The sequence below is a fragment of the Helianthus annuus genome, chromosome 10 (assembly GCF_002127325.2).
Source record: "Helianthus annuus cultivar XRQ/B chromosome 10, HanXRQr2.0-SUNRISE, whole genome shotgun sequence".
NCBI lineage: Eukaryota > Viridiplantae > Streptophyta > Magnoliopsida > Asterales > Asteraceae > Helianthus > Helianthus annuus.
The window spans coordinates 20,825,647-20,841,349 of NC_035442.2; the positions used below are offsets into that span (position 1 = coordinate 20,825,647).

General features: G+C 36.0%; 1 protein-coding gene across 3 annotated transcripts; it reads right to left on the bottom strand.

Moving 5' to 3' along the window:
* Nucleotides 1-6,997: 6,997 nt before the first annotated feature.
* Nucleotides 6,998-14,712, bottom strand: LOC110884161 (LEC14B protein). 3 transcript variants are annotated; one of them, XM_022131841.2, is made up of 10 exons: nucleotides 14,603-14,712; nucleotides 12,809-13,320; nucleotides 11,964-12,083; nucleotides 11,728-11,805; nucleotides 11,448-11,624; nucleotides 11,215-11,292; nucleotides 10,419-10,594; nucleotides 9,947-10,105; nucleotides 7,895-7,955; nucleotides 6,998-7,414 (listed from the first exon to the last, which is right to left on the bottom strand). In XM_022131841.2, exons 2-10 carry the CDS (start codon nucleotides 13,235-13,237, stop codon nucleotides 7,220-7,222), a joined length of 1,473 nt encoding a protein of 490 aa, XP_021987533.1. In that variant the 5' UTR covers nucleotides 13,238-13,320; nucleotides 14,603-14,712; the 3' UTR covers nucleotides 6,998-7,219. The 3 variants fall into 3 exon arrangements, with proteins under 3 accessions (XP_021987533.1, XP_021987535.1, XP_021987534.1); XM_022131843.2 differs by having other exon boundaries at nucleotides 14,457-14,689; XM_022131842.2 differs by having other exon boundaries at nucleotides 14,500-14,655.
* Between the last annotated feature and the right edge of the window lie 991 nt (nucleotides 14,713-15,703).

Below are 15,703 nucleotides of genomic sequence, written 5' to 3' on the forward strand. Positions count from 1 at the left end.
TTGTTTGTAGATCAGGATCATAGTAAATATTTTGGCGTTTTAAGTATGTTTTGGCGTTTTTATTGTTTTTAAATAAGGATGCATGTCTATGATGTAAAAAACATCAGTAATTATCTTCATGTTTATTATATCAAGTAGGATACAGGTCTATAATGTGATAGGCAATTATGGCGTTTTGAAAAGATAAATAAATTCAGTTTTCCATGTAATGGCTTTTAATATAATAAATGTTTGGCAATAATGTTACCGTCTCTTCATTTTACTGTTTAGCAATTACTGTTTCGTTCAATTTCATCTGTCAATTAGTGTTGATTTTTCCAGCAATACTTTGTTTGGCGTTTTTGGCGTTTTATAGCAACATCGTGCTCTGCTAGCATCCGTTCTCTCAGTTTTCACACTATCAGGCGTTTTGGTGTTTGTAGTTTTTGGCGTTTTATACTCAATTTCTTTTTATTAGTAGAGAATTAGATAATAAACAACAGAGATTTAGATAACAAACAATAGAAAATGAAAAAAAAATTATAATCTAATTTCTCATCCAAATCTTTACTGTCATCAGCCTCTTCTACTTTAACCTTTTTGACGTTTTGAACCTGTTTTTGAATACCTTATGTAGATCCTTATTTTCCTACATAACGCCCGTCTTTAGAAGATGCTTATTTTTTGTGCCATCCTTTATTGTGGGCTGATATATACTTGTTTGATGACATGTTGAAGACCAACGCCTGATTTAATGTATTGATCCCTTCATGCCATCAATATATCCATCAAGAACAAAGTGACATGATGACATATCAGTGTCACCAGTCTCTTTTTCTTGAATATTTGTCTATCTCATTCAACAAAAACTTATAGAGATACACCCCAGAGAAGAATCCATTCAGTGAAACTTCATTCAGAACAATACTGAATATAGAAGAAACGAAGTTCCGCATCTGTGGCTTTTTTAACTATTTTTTTGGCGTTTTGTAACACCCTTGCTATTATTTTAAAGTTGTCGTATAATTTACGAAAATAACATGTAATTATGATTACATATACGTTGAAAATACGGGTAAATTAAAACTTTTAACATTTAAAATAATATAACATAATGTGATTGAGTTCATCGTTTAAAATAACGACGAAACAACTTGCGGAAGCTTCATTTTCATGTGTTCGGTTCTTATACGTCGCTTGATCTTCATCCGGGTGCTCCTGATATTCACCTACGATCAAAACCAACTTAAAAGTTAGTTTTGATAACTTAAATATAAGATTAAGCAAGTTCGTAGCATCAAACCAACAAAATAAAAATAATTTTCCGAACTAGTGCCCGCACCTCACTCACACGAAAACAGCATAACTCGAGACCATGGTTGCGGGTCTTGTTGCGACTCGAGACCATCTAGTCTCGACTAGTACATGCATGATCCGAGACCCCTTGGTTGCGACTCGAGATCTTTAGGCCAACAACTCGAGACCGCACTGTCTCGACTCGAGAACTCTGGTCTCGACTCGAGACCACACAATCACACATGCTATTTGGACAACCAGGCCTAAATAATTGGGCTGCACCTTTGGGCCTTGTTTGTTACGTGATTGCTACTGTTGAACTCGTATGTACTGTTAACAGCCATGCTTATACGTGTATGCCATGATCAATACTTGTATGCCACTTGTTAGTATACGTGTAGAAAACCATACGTGCATTACTTAAACCTAGACCTGACTGTATGGTAACCATGTTAGGACGTGGTTGACCACAAGTGACTCAAGTGACCTTTCGTTTATCTGCCGAGCAAACCAAGGTGAGTTCACACTCTTACCAAGGCATGGGATTCCCGGGGTTGGGAATGAGATTGAATGATTACTTGTACTTTCATCGTTACTGGAATACGTACCACCGACCTCGTTAGGGGAAGGTCACTTATAGATACAGCTAGACTGGTAACACATGGGAAGCCCCCACTAATCTTCGCACACATGCCTGGAATGGCCGCGATACGAATACTAATCTCCGTACACATGCCTGGAATGGCCGCGATACGAATACTAATCTTCGCACACATGCCTGGAGGGCCGTGATACAAATACAACTAGTCTAGAATACATGGGAAACCCCCACTAATCTTCGCAAACATGCCTGGAAGGCCGCGATACAAATAAATACTATACATGGTTTACAAAACGAACATGTGAATTAAGAAACGAATACTATAACTAAACAACCAGCTGTGAACTCGCTCAACTTTGTTGTTGACTCGTTGTTACATGCCTTGCAGGTCAATAGGTACTCATGGAGCTTGCACTGGGAGGCGCGGTCGTTGTGGGCATGGATCGTAAATGCCATGTCAAATAATTATGACATTTCAAACTTATTACTTATGTCGGGTTTACATTTATGCTTCCGCTAAACATAGAAACTATACTTTGGTTTTGGAACACCTTTCACATTGTTTGGTTAAATTACATGTATTATTGTTCAATATGATTGGTGGCTTGATCCTGGTCATGTCACGCCTCCAGGCGGTGGTACTCTGCGTGTGGATTTTGGGGGTGTGACAATCCGGTTGGCGTTATCTCTTGGCCACCGTTTTTTTAACCAAAGTTCTAACCAAATTTATTACGTTTCCAACACTTTAACTAGTTCAAGCGATTATCATGACTAATTTATTCATTCATTTTTGCAAGAACTAAGGGTTCTCCTTTATAAGTGAGACCCGTTTCATCATACTATTTAGCATTCATCCAAACCCTTAATAAAATCAAGTTCTTCATATGATCTAGTATATAACACGATTTCATTCATCTATTTACATGAACAAAATTACTAATTCATCACAACACTCAAGACCCATTTCGAATCATGTATGGTTAAGTTCTCAAACTTGAAATTTGTTTAAGTACCTTGCCTTTACTATCAAATATGATGATTCTAATCACTAATTAGGCACTAACATCATCATATTACAAAAACCCACTTAGCTCACACTTGATTAGTTGACAAATCACTAGTTTATGGCACAAATTCAACAAGTTTGCACCTAGGGTTTTGTTTCTAGACTTAAAATCACATCAATTTCACTAAAACATTCAATTTTCATACAAGAATTTCATTCATTCATGATTATCAAAATTTCAAAATATCACCAAATCATAAATTTCGACATACCTTACGATCCCCTTGACTTGGTGATCGTTTATAGATATTCAAGTCCGAATTTGGCCTTCGATTGATCCTTCAATTTGAAGATTTAGTTAAGTTAGGGTTTCACCCTTTTCTTGTCTCCCGATGATCGACCTGCTACACACTTTAAGTGTGTGTAGTGTTTTAATTTTTGTTTATAAATTACAACTTTCCCTCTTTACAATTTTGGCCCCTCAAGTTTAGTCTTAAGTGTTTAAGCCTACTTATTCATGTTTTATGACATGTTTACACATTAATAACTAGGTGAATTTATTCCTAGTTATTTTGTTTTACGGGTTATTTTTTTTACCATCTACGGTACTTCACCCGTCTGTTTAGTATTATCGTGGTTTGATTACCAAATCCGTTTTCGGGGTGTTACACGTTTTTAAAGTGAATGGTTTCTAGGAAATATGGCGTTATTTTTAGGTTGTGATCAGTTGATTGTGCAGAGAGTCTCTCTTATAGGATGTTTTTGGCGCGTAGTTTAGGCGGGATTTTATTTATAATAAATGATATTAATAAAGTAGCCGTCTTTTCAGTTACTGTGTATTTTTACTATTTTTGTTCAGCTTTTTATGAGTTTTTAGGGTCATAGACTTTCCATCTCTCAAGCTTGGCGTTTTTTAATGCCTTTAAGTAGTTTTTGACGTTTTTTTTTTCATTTTTAGCTTTTAATAATACTTATGCAAATTACTTTTATTATAGTTTGGGAGTTTTTGGCGTTTTACTGCATTTATGGCGTTTCACAAGCATTATTACTGTTTGGCGTTTTATTAATATAATGTATTTTTTTATTCTAAGTTGAAAAATACATAACAAACAATAGAAAAAGAAAATTAAAAAAAGAAATAAAAATAGAAACAATTCATCTTCCAAATCTTCACTGTCATCAGTCTCTTTCTTCTTTGAAAAGTGTTCACTGGCGGTTTGGCTTTGTCATGGTTGTGTTTTTGTGGCCGTTTGGAAAGACAAAATCACACGGAACTGCAAAGTCTCAAAAGCCATTCAAGGCTTGTTTTAGGTGTGGAAAAGAAGGTCATGTGCTCAAACAATGCCCAGAATGACACGATCCAGACGGTAAAGGCAACCAGTATTGCTTCTCTGGATCAAAAGGTAAAAATTACACATCTTTGAAAGATTAGATGAAAAACTTTTCATCCAGGTCTCCACATGTGAAGCCGGTTTCACATGATTCAAAGATGAAAAGGACCAACTCATCAAAACCTCAATCTTTCCCTCCGGGTCTTAAACATAAAATTATTTCAAACTTTAAATCTTTTACAAACAAAATTTTTAAACCAACACAGGTTTGGCGAGTTAAACCAATAGGTGTAAAAGAAATCAATGAGGGAAAGGATTTGGCATATCGAGAGGTTTCTTATTTTGATGAAAGGGGACAACCCAAGACTACGATGGCTTGGGTTCCACTCTCTAATTGCTTATGAGTGTAGGAACATCCAAGGAGGACTGTTAGTAACACCGGTTATTATCAGTGGTTGTTCCAGATACAAGTTTAGAGAGGAAAATCACAGGTTTGGTTATGGTATCTAACCTGGTCGCGCACTCAACTACACTGTAACACACTCATTTTCTTGCTGACATATGCTTTTGTGTGCCTGGTGTGGAAGACTTTATTTTGTAAATACATGTTTTATAATTTTTAGTTTTTCAGTAAATGATTATACATAAATAAAATTTTAGGGGGAGTATTAAAATACTTCCTAGACCATGAGATGTGATTATTGCAAAATAATCGTGATCTTATATGAGAAATGATAGGAACTAACTTGATTATGTCTTCGCATGAATAGGATCTGATGGAGGATACGGATCCAAGTTAACGATATGTCGGTAGATTCAGCATTTCAGACAAGTAAACTGCATCTTGGTGATAAAGATAAAGATCGTATGAAAATGTGGATACCCACCTTGTTGCAGGATTGTACAAACCGATTATCTCCAAAAGGGGTTGCGAGATTAAATTTAGACGTTCAAAAGACACACAATGTTGTGCATATATATATATTGAAAAGACACCAATGTGTGCAACCAAAATACACCAATGTGTGCAATCCAAAAAGAGCAAAAAGACACGCAATGTTAATGTCGTGCAATAGGAATAAAAAGATACGCCAAAGCGCGTACATATACTAAGTAAATATTTTATTAGTTATGCTCTCTAAATCAGATGATCATCTTCTCTGCTTATGGAAACATAGACCTGAAGCTCTCATCATCTGATTTAAGGTGATCATCTCCTCTGCTTATGGAAACATAGACCTGGAGCTCTCATCACCTAGTATATACTATTTCTAAGTTGTTAAGGTATGCATCTCAAAAGACCATGAGGACAGAAAAGTTTAACCGAACACGTGTGGGGTCCACTAGCTTCATCCTAAATATACCCAAAACATGATAATTAATCACCGGATGTATGTCGAAAGAATGGTGCATGGATTTAAGCGGACAAACATACCAGCAATCGTTCTTGAGTCGTAGCTATCCTAAAGATAGTTGAAGTGTGACTAGGCTTTTCAAGTTGGTATGATCTCGTATTTGATCAGTTCTATATCTCAAAGGTTGAAAGTTAAAAAAATGATAGGTCCGAAACGATCCGATTTCAGTCTTGGTTTGGTATAAAATATGGAGACGGATGATTCGAGCCAAGAACAAACGATAATAGACAAGAAAGATAGAAACTTTAATGATTGACCAAGGAAAGTTTCATTAATTTGATAAAAGATATACAAAGATAATGATCCACCCCGGGTGAGCTCCCCCGGGCTGGTGGCTCACAAATGCACACCTCATAAATGAGGTCTAGTAATCTATATATATACCCTGAGCCTTGTTTTCCAAGCAAGCCGCCTCTTGCTTGGAAAACCTCCTAAACTCTCTAAAATGCGCGACTAAAATAAATAAAAATGCCATCCTGTACAATACAATAAATATGCTAAATGACGTCGGCGTAATTGATAACATCATTCTCCATTTTAACCCAACAGTTTTTTGTTTGAATATGTATCTTCAAACAACTCATCAGTGTCATTCGTCTTTTCATGCCATTATAATATTCATCAATAACAAAACACAAAAAATGACATAAGTCTGACCCCAGCAACTTTTTGTTTATGATTTGTCCATCTCATGCAGCAAAATGTTATTTGCCCATCAATAACAGCACCTCGGGGAAGAATGCATTCTCCGTAACTTGGCGTAGAACAATATTGAATATACAAGAATCGATATTTGCCATTTTTGGCGTTTTTACTGAGGAAATAGTGTATCTGAAAGAAACGTCGATTTTTTGGAATCTTTGATGTTTGAGTGTTTTGGCGTTTTCTAAGATGATTGGTATATATAATAAAATATGGCGTTTTTTTTTAGTAGGTGTGCTTGATGTTTTTAGGATTTTGACATTTGTAAGATGAATGGTATATAGTAGAAAATATGGCGTTTCAAGTTTTGGGGGTGTGTTTTTTATGTTTGGGATGTTTTTGTTTATATAGGGATGTGTTTTGGTCCGTAATGACGTTTTATTCATTAGTTGGCGTTTTAGTGTAGAAGTGTAAAGACCTTTTTACCCTTAATGAAGTGCGTCCACCTAATAGAATTCGTGTTATTTACGAAAACGTCACCGCGCCAATCTAGTTCATAGATTGTTTTGATCTGACGATCCATAAGCGTTCTCACCGTTCTCAAACTTTCTACCGTTTTCTCTAAATCCCGACCTTGTATATATAAACCATCACTACGGACAAATGATTATTTAGACCTAGTGTCTACTTAAAATTAATTTTGTATTTGTATTGAACGCATACCATAAAATATATACACACGGCCACATATATTCAGTTACACCTGTGAACAAAATAGCTTACAATATAAAGTTTATATACAATCTTTTCTATTGGATTTAATGAAACTAATCACAAAGATTGGCATGTACTGCACAACACCAGAAAGTCATTTCCTCAATTCATTTGTTACTTAAGTTACTTTGTTTAAGTGACAAAAACAACTTACAAGCTTTATTTTGCAGAATATTTATTCAAAATGGCTTCTGCGGCGCCTATTATTATTATTCATGGGAATCGGGTTCTCTCCGTTACCAGGGAATTCCCATTTTGCGATATCTCCATCAAATGAAGAGCTAACGAGTGTTGGATAATATGGGTGCCAACTGCAGTCTCTAACTGTTGATTTATGGTGCACAAGTCTGGCAACCTGAGCCCCGCTCACCTGAAAATGGTCAAATGACCCGTTAACATGGAAACAATTGGTTTGGTTGTATTTTACTGATAAACAGGTCAACCGTCAAATGTAGATAATTTGGAGAAAAAAATCTTTTTTAATTGTGTATACATGCGGCACTTTCGATAAGTTTACGTATGAATGGATTAATTTGGGTTATGATTCATCACTGAGATCAAACCAGCAAAAAACCAGAAGGAGACGGGTTAAAAGTCGCTTAAAGTGTATTTTAATGCATATAGTATCCTCAATCATGTAATCTTTTAACAAGATTTAGCCAAATATTTATTTATAAAAAAAGATTCAGACATTAATTGTTTCAGGTCAACCCAAAGCAATCCGTGCAATGTAATTACTACCCATTTTTACCCCATAACAATTTATGTTGATGGGAAAGTTATTGTAACAGCATATTGATGCAATATAATGAGAGAAAAAAAAATGTAGTTTTAGGAGCATGATACTTACCAAATCATATATATAAACACAATAATCATGAGATCCAGTATAAATGTACTTCTGGCCGGTGCTGCAAAATTATGAACATATAATTTGTTAAGGTCCATTAACATTAGGAGCATTAATATTAGGAGCATAATTTGGGGGGGGGGGGGGGGGGGGGGGGCAATTCTGACCCAGAGTCCTTGATATGGGTCATTTTGGGTTATTTATAAGATATTATGGGTGGGTTTGGGTAAAGTAATTTAAGTGAAAGGGTCAAACTGGGTTAATTAAAAAACAAAAAAGGTTATCCACGGGTCAATCCGGGTTAAGAATTTTAAAGGAACGGGTTGTTTAGGGTTGCTGAGAAATAAGGTATCAACCACGGGTTAAACACTGAACAATGAACATCATCACTCATCAGCGACGCCCAATCTCCACCGTCTCCTCCGCCACAATCCCCCCACCGTCTCCACCGTCTCCTCCGCCACAAACCCCCTCAACCCTCTGGCGGCATCGTATGTAATGCCCGATTGATTATCAACTGCTCATATAACAACAAGATTGATTATCATTCTCTAGGGTTTACATTCTTCAATCGCCGATTATTGCAATTGTTAATTCGTTCGTTGACTCTCAACTTCTGATTTGATTATTCTTGTAACTTTGGCTTTTCAGTATTACAATTTTATTACAATTCTGTTTGTGTTGTGATAACAATAGTTTGTGTACTATTTTGTTTAGCAAATTATTAGGTTTCTAGTTTGATTTTAGTCATTTTATTGAAGTGTTGATGAATCTGTTGAGTACTGGTGCAATTAGGTTAGTTTGTAATGCAATTGGGTAGTGTTATGCTTTTAATTCTATATGAACAGCTGGTGGTCAGCATTGCATAACCAACGAAGCCAAGTAAACGTTTCAGAATTCAGCAAAGATCCCGATAAACTTGCAACAATGGTACGTAACTACGACATGAAGACTCTGCGGGCCGTTAACGGGGCTGATGCAATAGCAAAAGCATTAAACGTGTCGATTAACGAAGGAGTGAAATCTAGTGAATTGTCTACCAGACAAGAGACTTGTGGCTTCAACAAATACACCGAAAAACCTTCCAAGATTCTAATGTTCGTATGGGGCGCGCTTCATTAGCTAACGCTTACTATCCTTATAGTTTGTGCCATTGTTTCAATCGGTGTTGGACTCGCAACTGAGGGGCTGGCCAGATGGGATATATGACGGGTTGGGAATTTTACTAAGTATTTTGTTAGTCGTCATTGTTACCGCTGTGAGCGAGAGACGGACCTTGTCGGAGTGAGTATGGTTGGAAAGAAGTTCAAAGCTGTTAACCATACTGTGTGGAGGATGATGAATATTAGATGATCCATTTTACTGATTTTAATTTGTCTTGTTTGTTTGCTTTAAGTGTGAGATCAAAAGAAAATTCATATTTGTATTTCCCTTTATTGAATATCTTGCATGAATGGGTTTTAAGTTTTAGATTTGTTTAATTATCTGACACAGATGATTGTTGTTTTGGTCAACATTTGAACAATTATTTTTATGGGAACGATTCTGACATTTGTTTTACCAAAAAGACCCCTGAAGTTTCTGCAAATGTTGATGGATAACATGATGGTGTCAAGTAGGAAAACTTTGAGAACGTGTTTCCGAAGTGTTGAAGAAATTAAGACTGAAAAGTTTGAATTGGATCATGGAATTGCTCCAGTAGTTGTAAAAGGATCTGAAACTAATCATTCAGGGGGTGTCGGTGAAGATATCAGGCAAAGGAAATTGACCCGAACCCATTCTCAACCCGAACCAACCCGGATCCGTTTTAACCCGACTAAATTGCCCCTTAATGTACAATCTCTTTAAAAAAACATTTTTTTAACTAACCTGACCCGACCCGACCCGAAACCCGTTCTGACACGAAACCCGTTCCGACCCGAACCCGTTACGACCCGAACCAAAACAACCCTTTTTTTAATTGACCTGCACCCATTTTGACCCGAACCCGTTTTGACCCATGACCCGACCCGTTTGCCAGGTCTCTGCATAATGGTATAGTTAGTTAATTACCTATATTCTGGTGAAAAATAGCAGCGTATAAGTGTACGCAATACCGAATGACCTTTATATGTGGCAACAGATTGATCACATGGATGCTTTACATTTCGTGCCCTGAGCGGGTAGTCCATCCATCTATAATCCCATTCGTAGTTCCTAAACGCAGGAGTACTGAAAAAAGAATAAAAGAAAGCATTACATATTGTAATTATACGCATTTATAATGTAATAATTTGAAAAAACTATAACAACCTAGATAAAGCATACTTTGAAAAGACCATCATCAACCTATCAATTAAATATTAATTGTCATGATCTTTATTCACATTTTTTCCATAATAATAGAGTATTTATTTCAAGGAAAGTCAAACAAGTTGACTAGAGTGTTTATGCACATTATGTTTCCATTGACTATAAAGATATAACGTTGTGTAGAGATAACGTATATGCTAACAAATAATAGGATATTATGACATTAACATACCGAGTGGCATTCGAGGACATTTTTCGGATATCCCAAAGCTTAATTGTCTGATCTTTTCCATTTGAAATGAAATAACGACCATCGTTACGGCTGTCAAGAAACGTAATTCCTTCTAGATGCCCCATTAGGACTCCAGCTGGTTTTCCTCTTGATCTCAAGCAACGTCTGTCCCACACCTGAAAGTCCAAAATTACTAATATTTGCATCTATCTCCCTAAAGAGAAGTATTAATATTTCCATGATTCCGTCCATTTAAGAAAACAAATCTGAGTTTTAAGGATTTCCAAATGCAAAGAGTAAAATGTAATTTTTGTCCCTGAGGTTTGACTAGTTTTGCGACTTCCGTCCAAAGGTTTGTTTTTCCGCATCTGGATCCAAAATGTTTGAAATCTTGCCATCTTCATCCGGCCCGTTAACTCCATCTATTTTTCTCCATTAAGTCAGGGGTATTTCCGTCTTTTTTGTTAACTTAAACGGCAATTCGGTCTTTTTCACTTTTTGTACAAGCATTTAGCATAATGTACATGTATTCAAAAGACATAATTGCCCTTTAAGTAAACTAAAAAGACGAACATACCCCTGAGTTAACGGAGAAAAATGAATGGATTTAAAGAGATGGATGAAATTAGCAAGATTTCAAACATTTTGGATCCAGATGCGGAGAAACGAACCTTTGGACGAAAGTCGCAAAACTAGCCAAACCTCAGGGACGAAAATGGCATTTTACTCGAATGCAAAAATTATCTATTATTGATGACAAACATGTAAAAACAGGATATAACTTATAAGAATTTACCTTGCAGAGATTATCATCACTCCCAGAATATATCAGATGGCTGGCTTCATCGGCAAAGCATACACTGTTTACATCTGACTGCATTATGTAACAACATTGTGTAATCAGCAACACAACTAATTGTGCATACATGTAAGGTTTTAATCAAAAACAATACTTGTGTACAAAAGACAGATAAAAATAAAAAATGTAGTGAATGAATGCACACTTAAAATTGCTAATGATGGTATTACCGTATGTGCTTGAATTCGAAGGGAAAGTTTGTTTGCTTCAACATCATAAACATAAATTGAATCATCACTACTTCCAGCTACAAGCTCTCTGCCATCATTAGAAAATTTTACAGAAAAAATTCCAAATGAATATCCAACTTCATCGTCACTAGAAAAATCTAAGCCTTCATGTATCTCCTGAAAGTTTCCAAATCATCGTTATCGAAAATCACACGCTATTGTGCACTTAATAGCTGAATCAAATGAGTGATAAAGTTATAAAGTAGTTCATTAGTCATACCGTTACATTTGCATGAGACTCCGTTGCAGCAGATCCAATATTAACAATGTTGACAATAGGAGACATGGTCGCATAAACCTGCAAGTAGCAATATAATTGTCTATACCTTACAGATCATAAAAACTAATAAATTTGAACGAACTGGTTTTGTAATTGAAAGAAATTCCATAATCAGTTGAAAGGCATAAACCTGCAAGTAGCAATATAATGTTTATATTTAAGGGAAAAAAACTCACCAGGAAACGTTTATCTGGTGAAAGGGCTGTATCGGTAACCGTCCATCGCAAGCTTTTAGCAACAATATTCTTCTGAAGTTTCCACCCCATTTCAGCATTATAAACTTTAATATGGCTTCCCTGTTAAATAGGATAAAATTCTACCAGTTTAGAACATACATGGGGCTTCAGACGAACCAAACGTTCAGCGAACAGTTCGTGAACCGTTAGGCGGGAACTTCTTTGTGTTCGTTCGTTTATTAAACAAATGAACACGAACAAGAAATTTCGTTCGTTTAGTTAAATGAACAAACATGAACAGAGGCTGCGTTCATTCATTTATGTTCGTGAACGTTCGGTAACGTGTTCGTTTATGTTCGATAGTTCATTAGTGATTTTAGTTTTTATATTTTATTTAAATACTTCAAAATGACGAATAAAATACTTAATAAGTGTCACTGTGTTATATATTCTATTCATGAACGCTTCTTTGTGTTCATGTGTTTCCATTTGTGCTTGTGATCATTAGTTTGTGTTCATGAACGTCCGGTTTCGTTCGTTGCCTAACATTAACAAACGAACACGAACAAGTTCATTTATTTAACAAACGAACACGAACATAAAATTTTGTTCAATAAGTGTTAATGAACAGTTCGTGAACATATGTATTTCTTAACAAACGAACACGAACAAGGTCTTGCCCGTGTTCGTTCGGCTCGTTTGCAGCCTAAACATACATTAGCTCCTACTTCAGATGAAAGTCTTAACCCTAATAAACTACAATATTCTTGTTCTTGACACAAAATTCACTTTAATTTGAGTGTAATTTATGATAACTTTAAAAATAGAACATAAAGCAAGAATACCTGAAATGCAGCAACAAAAAGGGAACCGTCATTTGAAAATTGTGATACATAAGCCCGGGTAGTCAACTGGTCAACAATAGAAGGACCTTTAACAGGCAAATATTTGTTTAGCATATGACAACGATCTGCTGCAGAAAAACGTCCTCGACCTGAATAATTCCCTTCTCGACCCGCTAACATCTTCACGGGCGAAACCGTAACTTCCTCTCTCCGTGGAACAACCCGCTTTAATCTTTTATGGGGTGCTGACTTCATCTTTGTTAGTTGAGCAACTTCATGATCCAAATCGTTCTGTGATGAAGATCGGGGATTGTCGGTTTCATCTCCAACGGGAGACGATTCACTGTCGGAATAATCGGGGTCTATTTCCAATCTACTGAGAGCGTAACCCATGTCGCCTATGGCAGTGTTCCAAGCCCTAAAGAACATTTTAACATAAACACTTTGCAGCTGTAATCGCTTTGTGTCTTAGAATAGCATAAAGCGTTACACTGTGCTCCTTCATATCATTCCTGCAAACAATATATTGTATCACATATACATATCACAATTCGAAATACCAATCGCCCCTTTCATAATATAGTAATTACAGATTCGAAGATGATTATGTATTCGTTACAAAGTTAATCACAAACACCTTTATTTTTATAATAATATGTAGTAACATTCAATCTAGATATCATTTAACCAAACAATTTCAAGAATGCATGACATAATTCGACTTAGTATGTAACATCAAAAGTCAAACTCTCATGTTCGATATGAATTCCATAGACCTGAAGTCTAATCGTCTATTCACTCCATAAGCTGATTCAACGATGACTCATGCACTATAGAAGCTGAAACAATATCATAACAGATGCCCATCAATCCATCAAGTGGCATGTTCACTGGTTTATCCAAACTACAGAAGCTTAGCAACCACCAAATCGACGAATATAACCATAATAACGTATATTCATATCCCAATTCTCACATATGAATTGCCCCCTTCCAAAGATAGTAATTCCAGACTTGAGGACGATTATGCATTCATTAGAAACTTATCACAAACATCTTTATATTTTTAATCTGTATTAAATTTCAAAACACGCATTATTTTTTCCATACGATTTCAACAATGCATAAGATAACTCCAGTTAGTCTAAAACAGTAAAAGTCAAACTCCCGTGTGTTCGATATGAATCCGATAGACCTAAAGTCTACATCATCTACTCCCTCCATAAGATAGTAATTCCAGATTCGAGGACGATTATGTATACCTTATAAACTTATCACCAACACCTTTACATTATTAACCTACAGTAAGTTTCAATCTAGGTATCCTTTTTCCATACAATTTCAACAAAATCCATAACATAACTCCACTTAGTCTATAACATCAAAAGTCAAACTCGAATTCGACAAACCGGAAATCCAAATCATCTATTCCATCCATAAGCTAATTCAACCAGCTAATCACACTTTACAAAAACTATAACAATATCAAAACAGATTATCATCAATCCAATCCATCAAGTTGCGTGTTCATTAGTTTATATAAACAAAATAAGCTTAATAATCAACGAATTCGAGAAGATAGAATCATAAACAGTTAGCGAATATGTATTTCTAGGGCTAGAAACGATAATAAACGAAACGAACAAACCGGTTAATCAATTGAAGCAATAAACATATGCGAGATGAACTACCGGAACAAATTATATCATTCGTTCTACAAACAGAGCTCTGATTGAACGAAACTTGAAGCGTAATTAGGTCAATTGAACGGTGATAATGGAGGTTTTGAATTACCTGAAGAAGCTCACTGGATATGAATAGGGTTTCGTGTTTATCTGAGTTCAATCACATGAGTTGAGACTTGAGAGGACTAAAATGAATGGTTAATTAATTTATTAATACTGATTGTATAAAGTAAAAAGAAAATAAAAAGAGTGTGACTTGTCAATGATCTCTAGATTAAGCGGCGGAGGGTTTGCATTTTTCTTGAGAGATGCAAGTTCGGCTCCCACTTGGTGCAGAGTGAGACATTGGTGGGCAATGATAGGAGACCCACAGAAAGTTGGGTTGGATCCTTGAGCCAAACGGGTTTTACCGAAAATTTCACCGTCGTGCCTACGAGCGGGTGGGTTACCGGGTTTTCCCCGGAATTGGTGGTGGACTCGGGTTACTCTCGGAGTACTCCGTTTGTCCAGTGGGTGCCCCGGGAGTACTCGGGATTGAGTTTGTTGGCCGTTCAAAAAAAAGAGTGTGACGTGTAATTGTTTGATTGGTTAAAAAAGGTGTTTCAGATAACTCATTTCTTATGTCGGGTTGATAACCTACCGCGAGCCCCTGTAGCATCATCTATAGTGGTTATGTTTAACGCCCCTCTTAGTTGATGTGGCTATGGGTGCTTACTCACTATAGATAGTCTAAACTGTTGCTATAAATGGGAATGCTAGTAGCGTTGAAATTGTGATAAATAAAAAGAACTACAGATAGTCTAAATTGTTGCTATAAATGGGAATGCTAGTAGCGTTGAAATTGTGATAAATAAAAAGAAGAGAGTTTAAAATTTATATGCGTAAGTTAGTTGGGGTGACTGGAGTGTCGAATTCCTCACGAAGAGTATGTGGGTGACGCTTTAAAAATGATAGCGTTATGAAAGATTGGTTGATTTTAGATCTGATATCAAACAAGAACTAAAAACTATAATTCAATGAAGTAAAATATAATCACACCTAGGTTCAGATTTCATAGCACTACATATAATTTGACCTGATTAACCAGACTAAAAAGTTGCGCAGTCGAAACATTATCTAACACATGTGATGATGGGAAATCGCATGCTACAATAGGTATCTTGTTATTTAATGACTTTAACCGATAAAGGGGAGAGACACATAGTGGTCG

Excerpts from the sequence above, each read along its gene's own strand:
- LOC110884161 (XM_022131841.2), bottom strand. The coding sequence starts at position 13,237 with ATGTTCTTTAGGGCTTGGAACACTGCCATAGGCGACATGGGTTACGCT. Across the intron at positions 10,106-10,418 it reads ATGTCCTCGAATGCCACTCG|TACTCCTGCGTTTAGGAACT; the intron begins GTATGTTAATGT and ends TTCTTTTTTCAG. Across the intron at positions 7,415-7,894 it reads GTGTTTATATATATGATTTG|GTGAGCGGGGCTCAGGTTGC; the intron begins GTAAGTATCATG and ends GACCATTTTCAG.